Genomic DNA, 17,297 nt, shown 5'->3' with positions numbered 1-17,297 from the left:
CCATTCTTTTAAATCTGGCCCCAAAGTAGAGGGATCTAATTACTTCTCTCTCATGCAGGGAGAGTAAAACCAGGACTCCCCAGCTTTGTCAGTTTAGCAGAGGAACTGTACAATCTCACATTTTCTGCACTTTTTAATAGTGAAAAAGGAAGGCTTAATCTTATTAGTGGTGGGATTCCAGTAAGCCTAATTTGCAGTATTGTACAACATCAAGGTAATCTAATGGCTCTTTAAAGGATGCAAGACAGATTACACAATGAGGACACCAGCATTCAGATAATGAGGACTACCCAAAATAAGCAAATGAAAGAAAGAACAAAACTGTTATCTCTTTCAGATGCACGCCGGGTACAAAGAAAGCTCTGCACTTGCCTGATGTGTGCACATACTGTATGCATACAGTATATGCACAATGACAGAAAAAAATAGACTCATACAGTCACATACAAATAGACACACAAAATGCCCACAGCCCGTGCGGAGAGATTTGCAAATGAACCAAACTCCCTCTTTGAAAAACTCTGCATCTATCAAAGAGGTCTCAGCAGGAGTTGGCCAGCGCTCGTCTCTTCATCTCTTTCTTTGCCTGCATCGTCCTTCTTTATTCTTCTCCAGGGATTTTTTTCCAACAAAATTCAAAGTGAAAGGATTTTAGAGGCTAACATTCACAGCTTTGTTTGGAGATTAGTCAAAGAGAAGAAAGACGACGAGTGTGTGTGTATGTGTGCGTGAACAAGCATGCATATTCCGTGGCCCTTTGTTGACAGCTGATGCAGAGTTAATGTGATAATGACAAGCAGAGATGCAATTTGTTTCCCAGGGAGCCGCGTCATTCAGCAGTTGTGGGGGGTTAAAAGGTCCGCGGCAAAGCAACATCAGCAAACTGTTCAAGCATTTTATATTTACAGCCAATCAAACTGAAATCACCATGGATTTTAGACTCGCGCAACATCGCTTTCCTCTGCCACGAATGTCAGCCTCCCCCTTTACTCTTTCGTTTTGGCCTGTCCATCAGTCATGCCATTTTTGATTGCAGAAATCTGGCTTTCCTAAAGGACCTTCCCACCAAAAATTGATCATTTGAGGATCAAATACTCAATGCCTGTAGGTTTGGAGGGGTGCTCTGAACACAGCTGACGGCCTGGATTAACAGCAGCTACAATGGGATAAGATGGTGACCCAAGCCACTTTCACACATGCATTGCAAACCTGAAATTATCTAGACATTATCAGGAGGAGCTGTATGTAAAGGTTGATAAGATCTCGGTCATGCCGCTCATGCAAAACCGCAAGAAAACAAACATCCGAGGGTAAAGAGGGAAGGTCATTTACAAAAAGATAGCAACAAAAATGATGATGATGAGCTTCGAGAACCTCTGTTTATGTGGGCTGAAGCTGAAATCATCAGACGAATTCAAGGAAAGATGAGAGACTGTTGTTTATGACCAAATTATCAAGCGGTCACATGACTATGGTGTAATATTTGACATGTCCTCCCTCCTGCACACGCTACCCAGGCCTCCACCCCTTACCTCAACCAAGTATTGTCCTGAGTTCAGATGAGAAAAGAGACTTGTCAATAATACTAAAATGTCCTGCAGCATAAATCACTCCTGTTTCCTGCTCAAAATAACCATTGCTTGTCAACTAAATGGTTAAATATGCTAACTCTGGTGGGCCCTTGAAACTTTATTGGAGGCTATGATGACGGCAAGGCTATATAATTGTCAAATTCAGTTATTTGATTGGAACACACCGTGATTTATTTGGCAGATGAACAGTTCTTTTCCAGTGCATGAGTGCCAAAGGTCACTATGAAACACAGCAAACTAAAACCAAATAACTCTCCAAACTTTAAATAAATAGGGGAGTGAATGCAGCCCTTGCATGGCATATTTGTTACAATGCAGATGTTGCAATAAAAGTTTTTCTTGCCAAGGTTCTTCAATTGTTTCCTCCCCTGACATGAAAGTAAAAAAATAAGGCTTAGTAATCTGCATAATGATGACTTTTGGTTTACTTTGGCTGGGGAACTTTGTTAAATACAACATGAATTCAAATTTGATGAATATTTAAAGATATATGTATTTCTAAAAAAATCATTAAAAAACCCTTCCAGGCAGATGTACACACATTGACAAAAGCACATTTATATATCTGGAGTCAGAATTGGCTTCATCCGCTGTATTTTGAGATACACTAAGAATTAGCGAATTAGCTCCCAATAAACTTAAAGAGGCTATGAGGTGTAGTCATAACCACACAACACAAATGTGTGGAAAAACACATTCCTGCGCTCACACGTGCACACACACACACACAGACACACACACATGCACGCATGCCCACACACCAGCATGGGTCAGAAGGTAATTAAAAAAGGGCTCTGTTCTTGGAATCACAAGGTTGCACTTGTCTGCGACCCTGAAAAATGCATAATGAGAAGCAAAGATAGTCAAAGAGCAGCAGTGTAACCTTCACTTGTCTTCTGTATTTTAACATTCTGTAAAACACCTCATCGGCCTTCATCATACTTACAAATTCCACTCAAAATGCCCCTCAACAGCGCTCATTGTTTTACATTCTTCTATTCATTTTCTACTTTTTTTCTCACCAGGAGAACCATTCAGAGTAAGACGATCTATCTAATTTGTCTAGTGTTCAGGAATTACACTCAGACTCTTAAGATAGAAATAAACATCATGTCAGCAGTGATCAGTGATAATTATAAGGGTAATGACAACAATGATAGGGGACCATAAATGTAGATGTACATTGTAGGTGAGGGGGGTAAATGAGCCTTCCTCACCCTCAGATGTTCAACAATCAGCATCAACACGTCTACGCTCTTGCTGTAAAATCTTCAATTACCTGCTCAATCAGACATTACAATGACTCTATACTAGGGAGCTAGAAGTGCTCATTCTGTTAAATGAAAAATCCAAATGAACTAATTTGGATATTTGCATTCTCACATTTAGCTTTCTTCAGGTTATGTGTCAATGATTTCATATTTGCAGTGCATGTGTGAGACGGGTTTGTGTTTGGCTAAATTCTTAAAGTTAACTGGATTTTTAAAAAAATATATTTATGCATTCAGATTTGGTATTATTGTAATGTTTTATTGTACAGCATCTTGTAAATTACAAATGTATGTGTCATATATAAATATATGCACTCTGGTTTTGCCTTCTGGAATGATCCATAATATTGCTACAGCTTCTGTAACTGTCACTACTACTTCTATCTCTGGTACCTTACAGTTGGTCCTCTCATTTTCTCAAGTTTTCTATTTTTTGTGTCTTTTTCCTCTCACCAAGCTAACAAGACCAGTGCTTATGACTGGATCTTTGGCTGCAGATCTGATAAACAGAGATTCTCCAGCGTGTTTGTGTTCTCGCCTTTCTATAACAGCACTGATAACATGATTCAGGATGGATAGCAAGTGGGAAGGGACACACTGCAACACTCCTGGGAACAGTGCTGGGCAAGTGTGGTCCACTTAGTGTTCTGCCAGAACAACTCTGACAGCATGTTAATGCTAGTGAGGCGATGGGTGCCAATACTCTATCCCGTATTAAGGTTTTCCACTAGAGCAGATGCCATATGTTCCTTTCTGCCACAGCCACATGTCCCCTTCCCTTTCAGCTTTGCCTTAAAGGGACCGAGTGTAAATGAGGGAGAAATCAACAGATTTTTCCTCAGCCCTCTGTTGCTAATGTGTTTCTGTGTTCAAAAGCCAGCACAGTTGGGAAAAGAACAGTCTTAACATAAATAAATAAATAATAGGGAACATCACCATTCTTTTTTTTTTTTTTTTTTTACTTCACAGTAAAAACACCCTGTTTTACATTTATACCAGCCTCCTAGTTTTCTCAAGGAATGGATTTCCATAACATGATCTTTGGCATATATCTCGAACCTTACTCATACTGAAGGGATGAAACGACTTCTGCTCGAATGTTTGCATACCGGATCAAGGGCAGAGCACAAGTGTGAAAAAGTGTATGTGCGAGTAAATGAGAAAGAGATTATATAAGATGGAGAGAGGCAAATCAAACACAAAATAAGTAAAAAAAAAATAGTGTGCTCTGAAACAAAAATAAAAATAATGCACAGATCAAAGCAGTGTCTATCGTCCTCATTCACGTGTCTTCCCTTGCTTTTGCCTGTTTTTCCTTGGATGGAAGTGGGCTTGTGAGTGTGAGTGCAACAGAGGAGGTGAATTTAGTGATTTGTTTTTTTTTTTCAGGAGGAGCTTGACTCCTGTTGTTGTTTTTCCTTTTTAAGACTAACTTCAGCACCATTCACCAACTTACATCAACCTCTCAGTGACAGAGAGTGAATGCGTATCTATTTCCATGCTCCACAGTCAGACCATTGGCTAACATTTTCAGAGCAGAAAGAGAAAACACACAGACACAATTCAGTGGATGGCTTGGTTTGTGTGTGTGTGTGTTTGTGTGCACATGTGTGTGTACTCTAAACAAAAATTGTGCTAAGCAGTCCTAAAAAGTGTTAATTTTTTTGGCTCATTATTATAGGGGAATCTGTTTTGATGCTACATGGCATCCGTCTTTTAAGGGTGCTACACAGCGCCTCTGTCAAACAGTGCTATATAGAACCATTAGAGGCGCCATATGGCCCCATATTGTTTTTTTAATTTCTTAGCCTGGGGTGCCTTAAATGATGCCAGATAACACCATGGAGGAGTCAATATGCTTCTAAATAACACTTTTATATAATATATGAATGACAGTTAATAATTTCTTATTAAATATAGGATTAAATATGAGAGGTAGAAGTAGGAAAAATGAATGAATAAAAATTGAGGTGATAAAAATGCATGTGAATTGAAATAGAACAGTAATCATGGATGGGAAATTAAAAGTAGAATGAAAACGTATCAGGTGATTTGAATAATTCAAAGCCAATGTGATTAAAACTGTTGTGATATGTTAAAAACAGAGCCATGTTTGATCATATAACTAGGGCTGCACCTAACGATAATTTTTTCATTGATTTATCAATTGTTTTTTCGATTAACTGATTAATCTATTGATTTTTTTTAATGATTTAACTTTTTTTTTTCTTCTTACTCGATTAATATAAATAATTTTAGTTTAGTAGATTTAGTTTAGTAGATTAATAAACTTGTCATATACTGCAGGGCATTATTCCCCAACAAAAAGTAGTCCAGTCTTAACTGGTAATCTGTGTTTTACAGTCTGATATAAAGTCTCTCAAAAATAAAATTAATGCAAGAGCTTGTTCCACTCAAGTAAAAGAAATGTAGTGCAATCTACATTTAGCAATCCAACAGAAAAATAAATAAAACAATGTAAAATACAAGTCACTTTCAGGAGGAGTAACAAAACAGTTACTCTTTGTTACACTAACAAACCTCAAATCTAACAGTCCAACAAAACATCTTACAGTAAAATTAGTGCAATTTGAATAAAACTATAACTTTTCTCTAACAGAAATAATTATAACTGGTACATTCTTTCTGCATCAAAATACTCCAGTCTTAACTGGGCCTTAAGGCATATTGCTGCCTGCTGATATGAGAGTGTATTTTCATATTTATAAGTACATATTCCATTCATTTATGAAGTTGTACAAGCTCCTGCACAGCTGACAACCCTGTCCTGTAAATGTTTTAAAATAAAATGCATTGTATCAGCAACTGCTGGCATTCTGTCCACAAAGACACAGTCAGAGGGCTTTTGTTTTAAAAGGGAAGCAAGGAAGTTGAGATAAAACAAACATCTTTGTATTTCCTCATCTCTGTGACAGAGAGACTTTAAACTTCAGTATAAAGTGGTATAGAGTCAACAAACGCGAGCGTCACGCCTAAAAAAACGGCGAGGTACCGTTTCTCTAAATGTGCTGCAGCTGACACACAGCTCAGACGCGCCCGACGAGCGCTGCTCAGGCGAGCAGTGTGCACGCTCTAACTTGATACACGAGCGCCAAAACAAAACACAACACAATTGACGCTGTTCACGCTCTCATTATGCGCGCTGCGTGAAACGGGGTGACGTGTCGACGCACACATAAATCAACGTAGTCACGAAATCGATTATGTCGATTACGTTGACGCGTTGCCCCAACACTACATATAACCCAGCTTATATTCAACATTTATCATTCACAACTCAAAGCTGCCATTTAAAGGGGGGGTACTGTAACTTTAAACTAAACCAAACAAAGCTGAAGAACCAGTGGAGAACCTCTGAAGAACAACTCAGTAGCAAAGTTCAAAGGGCAGCAGATGCACTGTACCTCTACCCGCACCAAAGAAACACTGGGGGACCAACATTTTTCTGTGTGTAGGCCACATGTATTATGCTGCTAGTCCCATTTGTAACCTCAGCCATTATACTTTACTCAATTTACAATTCAATTTATAGGCTTTATTGGCATGACATTTGACAACTCCTGGATTAGGCCACATCACATTATCTTTGGAAATCTTATGGATGATACACACACACACACACACACACACACACACACATATAAAAGACTGTCTTCAAAGGTATTTTTGTGATCACACAGATGTTGTCTGTCAGCAGGGAATAATAAAATATTTGTCACAGGCACGCCAAATAACTCAAGCCAAGTCATGCAGTGTTGTTCTATGTTCATCTTTGTGAGAAGGTTTGCAAGAGGAAGCAACCAGTTGCGTGTCCCGGTCTGCAGTCACCCCTCCCGACTGAAAACTGGTTTTTAACTCTAACCAGCTTCACAGATAGCCCTGCTGGCCTCCTCTAGTCTCACTGACAGGGTGAAATAACACAGCGCCAGTATAAGGAGGCTCCATTACCTGCAATTTTAGATTAGCATCACCAGCCGCTGTTTACTGCCTAACTGGGGCCAGAGCTTCCAACACAGAGGCTAATCTGAGGGTGCTGACTTCATGTAGGGAGAATCAGGGAACCCAGACACACATCGCCACAAGCTTTAGCAACACCGTAATCCATGTCAGCACCAATGAAGGAAGGCTGAAACAGGCAAGAAAGTGTAGCCAGAATATTGAATTTTGCTAGAAAAATGAGTTGGCATCGATTCATATTCTCTGGTTTCTTACCCGTGAGAGGTCGGTGATGACATGGAGCGGGCTTTTTTCACTGAACTGTTGTTTGGCTCATTATTGTCTTTTGCCAAGATGTGTTTTTGCTGACAACTGGCCGTCTTTCTTTTTCTTATTATATGAATCACAAAAACCAAGTTGTCCAGTATCCCACAAAGCACCTGATAAAGTCCTACAAGACAAAATGTCTGAGGTAATTACAATAAAAGCCCTTCATCATTGTGTGAACAGGCCACCAACGATGTATACTAATAAAAGAAAAAAGTTTTTAAAAGAAAACTAAAAACATATCTCTTCATTCTTCATTCTCTTCTTTTAGCCTTTAACTAGCTCTGACTCTACTGCTTTGCATTTTTGCTTTGCACTTACGGACTGCTGCACCTCTTTAAAATGTTTTATTTGACTTAACTTTATGCCTTTAATACAGTTTTTAGCTTTATTTTTATTAATATTATCTTTATGGGTTTTATTTTCCATCTTATGTTTAGCATCCTGATTACTTTATTTTTACCCTTATTTTTTTATCTTACTTTTACGAGTATTATCAAGTGGGTTTTATCCATCTGAAGATGCATTCTATGCATTCTATCCTGATCTTATCTAATTTTTACATATTTATTAGGGATTTTACGATTCATTCAACTCACGATTCAACACGATTCTTCTTTCCATCACATCTCTATCCCTTTTTCTCTCTCCAGCATATTATCTGATGTGAACAAAACACTTTAGGTTTGTTTTTGTTGTCTACCAGTGTGTCAAATTGACTTGGGATCATCATTTATTGTGTAGATCTCTTGTTGTATGTTTCCCTTCCTGTCCTTGCTCCTTCTCTCTGCAGCTCATGTTTATCCAACATTAGCCCCATCTGAACCAAACCGACTTGTTTTGAATTTCATTTGTATGACAAGATATTTCCCGGCACCTCATAATGAAGAAAGGGATGAGTTTGTTTACTCAATTTACCAACATATCCATCAGACTCAGTTTGGATTAGTCTTTATTTTTGGGATGGATTTACTTTTCCTATCAATCTTTGATTTGCACCCTCGGCCTCATACCTCCTGGTCTCTCTCCGTCTGTCTCAGTTTTCAGTGTTAATAACTTGATTAGGAAGGATGCTAGCAAATAATTTTGCCAAAACATGGACATAAATTCTACCTGTACACTGAATCCCCTGACCTCTATCGTGTGTATTCTGTCAAAATACAGTATACATGTGTTAGTGAGTGAGAGAGTGACCTTGTTTTTGCTGTAAGACCTGAACTGAAGTCCTTCCTCATTTCAGGACTATCCTATCCAATCAATCTTTCTCTGATTTTTAATGTTGCAATCAACTTGTATCATGTGGCCAAGTCACTAGTTAGGTATTTGTGTGGAAATACACTGAATGACCTGGACAAAGTTTCACATATAACAGCCTGTTTTTCATTCCAAAGTCGTCAAACGCTGCCACTTTTACAGTGCTTTCTGCTGAAGATCCCGACGGCAAAAGCCACCCTTCGTTTCCGCATGAAATGCTGCTGGATGGTGTCAGCTGAGAACGCAGCTGAGCAGAGCCGTTTATGGTGTTTTCATACACTGGCGGATGGCCAGACAGCACCTGCTGCAGCAGCTTGATATGCAGACGGTTGGCTTCATTTGATAATGACTCTGGACGAAGCCTGTTGTGTCCGAATGATACGCCATTGGACGGTGTTAGGTTGAAATAATACTACTAATGACGTAATATAATGAGCCCAGTGTTGGTTTTTTTTTCTGAATGTTTTGGGTTTTTATCTACACCTAACCATGTTACCCAATCCTAACCGTATGTGCTGGTATGTGCTGTTGCTGACTACCTTTTGCTAATATATAAAATAATTCGATGAGCCATCACTTTTTAAAATTGTTGTAAAATTCAAAAAGTATGGATTAAAAATGTGAACATTTATTTCAGATAAATACTTGGCCACACTTGGTATTATTCACAACACCAGTTTCAATTATTTATTAAGGGCATTAATAGGCCTACAGTAACTTTCTTCTTTTTATAACAGAAAAGTCCTGAAAGTTTTGGAAATCCACAACAATCCACTTGCCTCACTCAATCGCACTCTTCAACTGTATCATTACATTAACGTTGCCTCCTACATCATCCAGTGGGTATTACCATGTTTAAATTTATGACTGTTTATTTTTGTTGTCTCCCTCTCTGCTTGGGCAAGCCCAGACTGTAAACCTTATCAAACATTCTGTCTGATCAAAACCTATGAATTATGAATAGAGGAACAAACAAATGTATGTGTTACTGTGTGAGAGAAAGAGAGTGAGAGAGAGATGGGGAGAAGGGAAAAACAGACAGTGAAAAAGATAGGGGGATTGAGTCTGATCAGGATTAATGAGTTATGATAATGAGAACAAACAATTGTTTGATAGTGGAAGAGGAAGCCCTGCAGATATTTTCAGTTGAGTGCATGAGAGCGAGAGAAACAGAGGGGAAGTGTTTTGTGTACTTTATTTGCTCTGAGCAAGTTGCATGATCCTGCTGTGCTGCATGTGTATGTGTGTATGTATTTGTGTTAGAAGTACTAGCATTGTAAGTATGTTTGTATTTACATATCCAAAATTTTTAACTTTTCAAATTATGTTTATTTACCCAATAGATCATGAGAGAGTGTGTGTGTGTGTAGCTCCCTGAACAATAACTACATAACTTTCTGACAGAAAACAGACAATATGGCTATTGTATTATTTAGTAAGGCGATTTATGGCAAGCTTAGCTTGCATAATAAGAGGCAGCACCATATGATTATGTAGTACCATTTTACTCTAAAATACTCATATATTCTTTGCATATGTTTTAAATGTTCTTCACCAGCAACATGAGCATTTGTATAACAATGACCCACCCCAAGTTGTTTGAATTTGTGAAGAAAACTGTTGTCTAGCATGCCTCCATGGTAATCGGAGACACCAAATAAGGTAAACATTTTTCATAAATTGAAGTACACGCTAAAACATTATGATTTAAAACACTTCCGCCTATAAGCAGCATATATGGGCATCTGAAAACTATTTTTTTATTTTTCTGTATTTCCTGACTATTAAAATTATAGGTATTCAAATGTCTGGCATTATGATTTAAGATTTATATTTTCCCCATGAGGCAGCAAAAGGACAAACACACTGATCAAAAGTGCAACGTGTAGTATATTTTTGAGAGCTGCTGTTTTTCATACAGCTGGTAGCCGTCAGAGACTCGGCTCTTCATGGCTGTGCTCTGTCTCTTTTTCATCCTCAAAAGTAGTCAAATGCTTTTGCCTCACAAGAAAGACCATGACTGTACTGTAGTTCAGGTGACCCTTAAAAGACTCCACTGATAAACTGACAATGGTTAGAGAAGCTACTGCGATATCGTGTGCATGTGTTTGTGTTTCTGTGTCCTCTTTGAAAACTGTGCCCATCGTATCTGTCTGCCAAGGATTACTTCCTCCCACACACCTGGATGGCCACCTGGTCCATCCACCAGGAGCATTACAGAGCATTACACACACACACACACACACACACACACACACCAGCTAAAAACTCTCCTTGACAGTTTGATGTGTGTGCAACATCATGAACTGTGCTGTTCTCTAAGAAGAGAAACAGGCTAGCCTTCTGTTCAGCCTCCAGGTTAAGTATTGATCCCCCCCTCTCTGCCTCTCTTTCTGAATCTCTCTTTCAATCACACCTTCCAAAAAGTTTGTAATATCACTTGTTTTTTTTTTGTTTTTTTTTTACTACAAAAACAATAATGGAAGTAAAGCAAAACAACTGACAGACAGTAGTCCTATTCTATCGCTTGTCAGTCAGTAAAAAGACAGCTATAGATCAGAGGTGCAGCCATGCAGCAACATCACACTGACCAGCAGGCTTCCAGCTCAGTCATGCAAGGACTTAAACAAGCTCTGTGGCCAAAAACAAAAAGTTGGTCTCCATAAATGAAGCCCTAAGGGAGACGATTGGCAACAAGCAAAGAGTTCAATCAGGGGTATGAATGATAGAAACTTGGAACTGAAAATGACAGTCTCCAGTGAACATTGGCTAAACAAAATGTCAAAAACTTAGAAAAGGCTTTAGAGAACAAAGAATGCAAACAAGACTGATTTAATATCAAAGACAGGTAGAAGGAGGAGATAAATCAAGACAAATGAAAGGAAATCTCCTCCCTTTGGGAAACTCTTCTTACTCAGAAGGAGATAAATGACGCTGCTTGAAGCTGCCTGGAAAGAGGACAGCGACAAGATCAGAGCTGCATCTGAAAACAACCAGATAGCAATCGAGGAAGACTGCGTGAACCGGTGGATTGTGTGAGAGGGGGCTAAAGACATGAATTTGACAGAGATTGAGGAAAAATGGTAGACAAAGGTGAGTTAGATGGGAGAAGTGGTGAAAGAGAGGGACAACTTCATCAGCGGGGTCATGTAAAGAGCAAGGCTCGCATGAAAGCACACCTCCAGAGAAGGAGCTGAACCAGAGCAAGATGGGGCAAAAAATCAAATACAATGCTCTGGAGGAGAGCCAGGAAAGACAAGGGAGGAAGGACAAAAAAGCCTGTAAGAAGGATGCAACTTGCAAAAGAAAAAAAAAAAAGCAAGAAATACAAAAGACAGATAAGTGTAACTGGTTCAGTGATAAAGAAGGTCCTGGCAAGTTAATTTGTTCTCCTCCCACACTCCAGACATGCACATGGCCGCTCAACAGAAGATAAAAATGAAATGAGGATATTTAGCCAATGTCTGGTTGAAAATATGTCATTTTGGAACATATTGAGAAAAATGGCCTGTAAATTGTAAAGTCTTCTCACTGGATTTAGTTTCAGATTCAAGGCCCTACGCCAAAAAAAAACTGACACCAACACTTTCTAAATAAATAAATAAATAAATAAATAAATGACGTAGCTTTAATTAACCCCAGAGCTTACTGGGCATGTTGACAGTTTTGTCAGTGTATATTACACATCAAGTAAAGAGAGCGGTTCACTTAGTCTTTTTGTTAAAGTATATTTTGCAACTGTAAACATTTTGTAATGCTCTTTTCTTTTAACTAACTGCACAAATTAGAACAAATGTGACTCTTTACTCATTGTTTTGGAAACCTGTTGGTTATAGACTTAACAGGCATACAACTGTGCTGACAGATAAGAGCCATAACAGTACAGTACTTCCTCACTGGGTTGTGGGCTATGCTGTATTGCATATTGATCTATAATGCATGCGGCTGGCAGGGGGAGAGCAGAATTGGATTCCACCGAAAGAGGGATGATGATAGAATTGGCAGTTCCTGATCCTCCTGTTTTGCATACACAACCTCAATCCCCGAGAGAACATACCTGATCATGATAAATTGAGTTAAATCTGAGCACTCTGACAGAGCTGCGTAATGGTGCAGAGGTTGCTTAAATGAATTCCTTGAAATATTGATAGGTAATAAAAGCCCTGTTGCTGTGGTGGGACCACTGAGGAAGGGGAATTGAGGTCTTACCCTCACTGGTGCATACAACTCACATCATGGTTTGCCTACACAGGCGTGTCTACATACTACATATAATCCTAACAAATATCCTGCATAGTTTATGTCACAAAGACTTCGCCCTTTAAATATTGATTGTGCTGTCTCACAGTGACAAGTCACTCTGTTTGTTTTGTTTATTTTTAAGGTTAGTCCTTTGGAGGAATAAAAGCGTCAAACTTCAGTACTTAAAGGATATATAAATGCACTGAGAACTTTACTCGCCTCATAAAATTAACAATGTAACGGGGACAGAGATCTTTAATTTTTGATTCCGCTGAGGCAACTAAACACTGTTGGGATGATCTAACTTTACCATCGCTTGTGATCGAGTTTAAATCATGCAGCAAAGTCTGGGGCTGAAAAAATTAAGCCAACATGGAGTGCCAAAAACTGCAGTTTGTCTGAAGGCCACCTGAGGCTGGCTCCAGAGGCCAGTCAATCCCCCTAAACTCCCATGTTAAAATGCCCAATTTAACAGCATAAATAAACAAGTTTACAGCCTGGTGCAGAAATGGTTTTGGTCTCTATAGCTTCTTCAAAATAAATGACAACAGTATTTTTTTTTTTATAACATATCCATTTACATGCTATCATGGCTTACAATTGCACATAATTAAGGGTGGGACACTGAGTGACACAGTGTCCTTGAATTCTCAGTCAGATCCACCACTCACTCCTCCACAGCTCCCGCCTCACCAAAACATGGTGACTTCCTGCTCCAAACACCCAACGATGGCAACGACCTAAATGCAAAACTCAAGGCTTCAAAACAGGAGTCGAACCATCAATGGCTGATGTCATGGCTACATTCATTACTCTCACAGTCTATGGTTTACTAAAGAAAGGAGAATTTGCCGTGCATCAGTGTAATGTGTTTTAAACCAGCATACCCACTTCATCAGAGTTATTATCCTACATCATCTGTGTAGGGAGACATAGCCAACCTCACCAAGAGAGTTGCCACTGCAATTAGCTGTTTCATGATTTGGTCCACATGACTAGACATATTTGGAGTCTAGCCAAGGCTGGCAAGATAAAGAGGTTGTGCGCTTTCCTCATAGGGGTTGTTTGGATCTTTTATCGCAATCCTGATGCAACATTTCCAGTTGCCAAAGAACAAACTCAACTCTGGTGGTATCCTCCTCCTGCACGAAGACTCTCCCATCGGAGCCTGAAAGTGCAAAGAAGGGGTCTCCCTTTTGCTTCTGCATCGCAGAAATACTGGCTATATTTTGTTTGGGGTCTTCTGCAATGATGTGTACTGCACTTTAGCCTGACTCATTTTTCTAGAACTGTTTATGTCTGTTGTAGGCCATATCTTGCAAATGTGCAGGCAAAAAAACTGGATGCACTAAAGCAAAACAATAATCTGTCACACACAGGAGTTGTGGGTTTGAAACTGAATCAGAATTTGATCTCATAGGAAGCCACATTTGTGGCTACTGTGAATGGCGTCTTTAACATTTGTGCCTGTTTAAACAGAATCACATAGCTGAGCTCAGGCATTATGATGTTTTGAGTCGCTTTATCAAACTAGTAATGCAAGAACAGTGGAGCAAGCAAGTTTTGAAAGGATTGAAGTGGAGACGTGTGGGACTGGGGGAGATGTAGGAAGAAAAAGAGTAAAAGAAAGTGCTTTAGACAGAGAGCAGTAGGGGCTACACAAGCTAAAAGAAAGATTTTTTTAAGTCAGGAAAAATATAGGACTGAGAGTCAAATTCAAGCGGTCTGTTTTGTAGTGCTGCAAAGGCATAAATCTGATGCAAGGCCTTGTAACGTGGGCACACACACACACAAACACACATTAATACACATGCGCATGCAGCTGCACAAAAACCACACTTAAATTATTTATTTAGGACCATATCTTCAGCAAAACATCAAGCTTAAAGACCACAGAAGGAAATGTCTACAAAACTCAGCAGCTTTGTGTGGGCCAATGGCACATGTGTCGATACTAGTTCAATGCATCGTACTGCAACACACCACACTGGTACTGCCTCAGGAGAAGGGCTGAGTATCAGTAATCAATACCTTTAAAGTATAAACCAGAAAAATCCAGTACAAAGTAGTTTTAAAACTTCTCCAGTCAAACAGTACCTGGATTTGGTCCTTTTTGTACCCAGATCAAGACAGAGAATGACTATTTGCACTGTTTTGCGTCATCACAAGTGTTCTTTGATTGAGACTGGCCCACTACTGCAGCTGCTACAATTAATACAGTCTGTGATATGGTGAAGTTGAGTGCAGTGTATTTGAAATTGTTGGCAGTTCTGTGTGCTACAATGCCACCAAATCGTTCAAGGGTACGGCTATACTGCACGCCTGCAATGCACGTGATTCACATGAGTACTCACAATTAAGTACTCTATTGGAACTGGTTTTACTTTAAGGTTATAGGATATAGAATTTAAAAAAATGTATTCAGAGGTTCAATCTAAGTCTTTTTCCCCATTTTAAACAAATGCTGATAAAAACTAGTAACAAAAAGTGTGTTGCCAGATGTTCAGGTCAGACTCACCCTCTGGAGGCTCCATGTCATTTTGCAGGGAATGTAGTTCGAGTCACTTGTAATGGGTGGTTCATGGTTCAACCTTTCTTCTTGTTGTACTGTATCTTTTTATCTATCCATCTGTGTCGAAAAAAAAGCAGACAAAAATATAAAAAGCGTAAGAGGAGCTTTCTGAACCAATACTTCACTGTCATCCTTGACTGTGAGAAATTTTAAACCTTCCCCACAAAAAGCCTATTTTGGAAACATGCCTGCATTCAACTTGGCTCAAAAGACCTTTTAAACCATGCACACTCAGTTCCCATAAAACATCCCATAAAAATCCATGCAATTTGAGAAATCAAAAGGTTGCACTGAGAAATGTTGAATCCTACAGTCCAAATCAATAGCACATCTTTTTTTTTCTATCTTAAGATACATAAAAAGGTTCAGAAGAGGTTATGCAAGCCATATGGTGTATATAGAGTGTGGAATAACAAAACATAAAACTAAGGAGAAAAGGTCAAACTGTGGGTGTTTTCTGTTTACTAGAAGCGCCAATTAAGATACCGCTTTATGAGGTGATCATATCAAAACCGAGGAGAAGGAACCATGAAGGCAAATGTCACATGCAATCTAGGAAAAATCTACTCAAGATAGAGATGAGGTGTAATAAACTCCACAAAGATATCCAAATACCATGCTCTAATTATGTTATCAATGTATGCCTCTAACATCAAAGCAAGCTTTTCATTAAAGAAAGCACAACCATGCCCTTTTCCCTGTCTCTTATTCAAGCATAGACTAATCAAAGACCTGTTATGAATACATCACTCCTTTGAAAAGTTAGGATGTGCCTAGAAACTGTGGATGGGCAATCTGGTCAAAAAATTATTCCACAATCTTTTTAATCGAAATCACAATCCAAGACCTAAACTGGGACCTTTTTTCTCAATTTTGTAATGGTATGTAGATTAAAGGCAGACATGAAAATAGCATACAAATTTCTCAATTTGCAGCATCAAAACACACCATGAGAGGTAACACACACAGGATTCGAAATGGTGACTTGCAATTTTTGAAAGTCTGTAACTGGAAAATAAGTCATAAAAATAAACAGGTATTCTCATTTCTGACTGTTTCACAATTATAATTTCACAGCACTGCTGTACAATAAATAGCCTATAATTTCAAAATGATGATAAATCAGCAGTCAACCTTATTTTGAATATTCAACAAATGATCAGTAACCATAATCAGTAACCATTTCCAAAAGATTAAAAAAAAAACATAAAATGACACATTTTTTAAGTACTTACAAGTGGTATGACTAGACCATAAATCACTTCTCACTGCAAAAAATCTGCTTGCTGAATTTGAAAAGCAGTCCTCTGTTGGTATTTGGCATGGATGGTTGTGTTGGAAAAAAATTTGTGGCTTGGTAAGAAAATACCAGGTTACCAAGGTAGAAGGTACAAGGTAGGTGTATTGTTCATTTTTTAAACAAATTTTTAAAAATGAAATTACAATTTTTCTTGATCCTGCTACATCCTTTGAGTTGAAGGTTGAGTTAAAGTTACTTAGTACTTAAAGTTACTTAAATTACATACAAGACAGTGATTACCCACTTTGAAAATGCTACTTCTGTTACAACCAACGACATTTAGTTTACATTGTGCTGTCACGTTGGTATTTGCTATAGTATGTAATTGACTTATTTCTCTTTGTCTTTGAGTTACCTGAGTTAAGCTGTCCTCACTTCCTGGTTGAAGTTGGGGGGGGTAACTGGAGCTCTGACATCATGGGGAAGGATTAGGGTTTCTCTGTGCTACTTGTACTTATTGTTTACGGGCTTCTCCCCTGTGAGCTACTATATATGTTTGCTCTGCGTCTCATTCTGTTAAGAACAGTTTTTTTTTTAGTTAATGTCTGGTTTTGTTCGCATTATTTTTCAGTAGAATTATATTTTGTTGAGCTCTTTTAAGGGCCCTATAACTCAAATGATGTCGCCTTAAGTTATTTAATTTGTTAAATCTATTTTTTTCTTTTTATGTGAAAAATAAATTGACCTTTTTTGAACTTAACTTGTGTTTGCATTTGTGCTTTGTTTTATGGTTGCTAGATAGGTGTGTAATATTACATCCAGAAGAGCACCATTTCTCAACA

General features: G+C 38.6%; 1 protein-coding gene across 1 annotated transcript in view; it reads right to left on the bottom strand.

The window, feature by feature from the left end:
* The window catches only part of scn2b (sodium channel, voltage-gated, type II, beta), a 40,893-nt gene extending 25,650 nt beyond the window's left edge, over positions 1–15,243 (bottom strand). The window contains exon 1 of the mRNA XM_042487189.1: positions 15,162–15,243. Within this exon, the coding sequence (XP_042343123.1) occupies positions 15,162–15,177 (16 nt within the window). The 5' untranslated portion in view covers positions 15,178–15,243. The remainder of the gene's footprint in view (positions 1–15,161) is intronic.
* Positions 15,244–17,297: the final 2,054 nt, after the last annotated feature.

This window comes from Plectropomus leopardus, chromosome 5, assembly GCF_008729295.1.
Source record: "Plectropomus leopardus isolate mb chromosome 5, YSFRI_Pleo_2.0, whole genome shotgun sequence".
In the NCBI taxonomy this organism is placed as follows: Eukaryota; Metazoa; Chordata; class Actinopteri; order Perciformes; family Serranidae; genus Plectropomus; species Plectropomus leopardus.
Note: the sequence above shows the minus strand (reverse complement) of the source record. Positions and strands in the feature narration are given on the sequence as shown.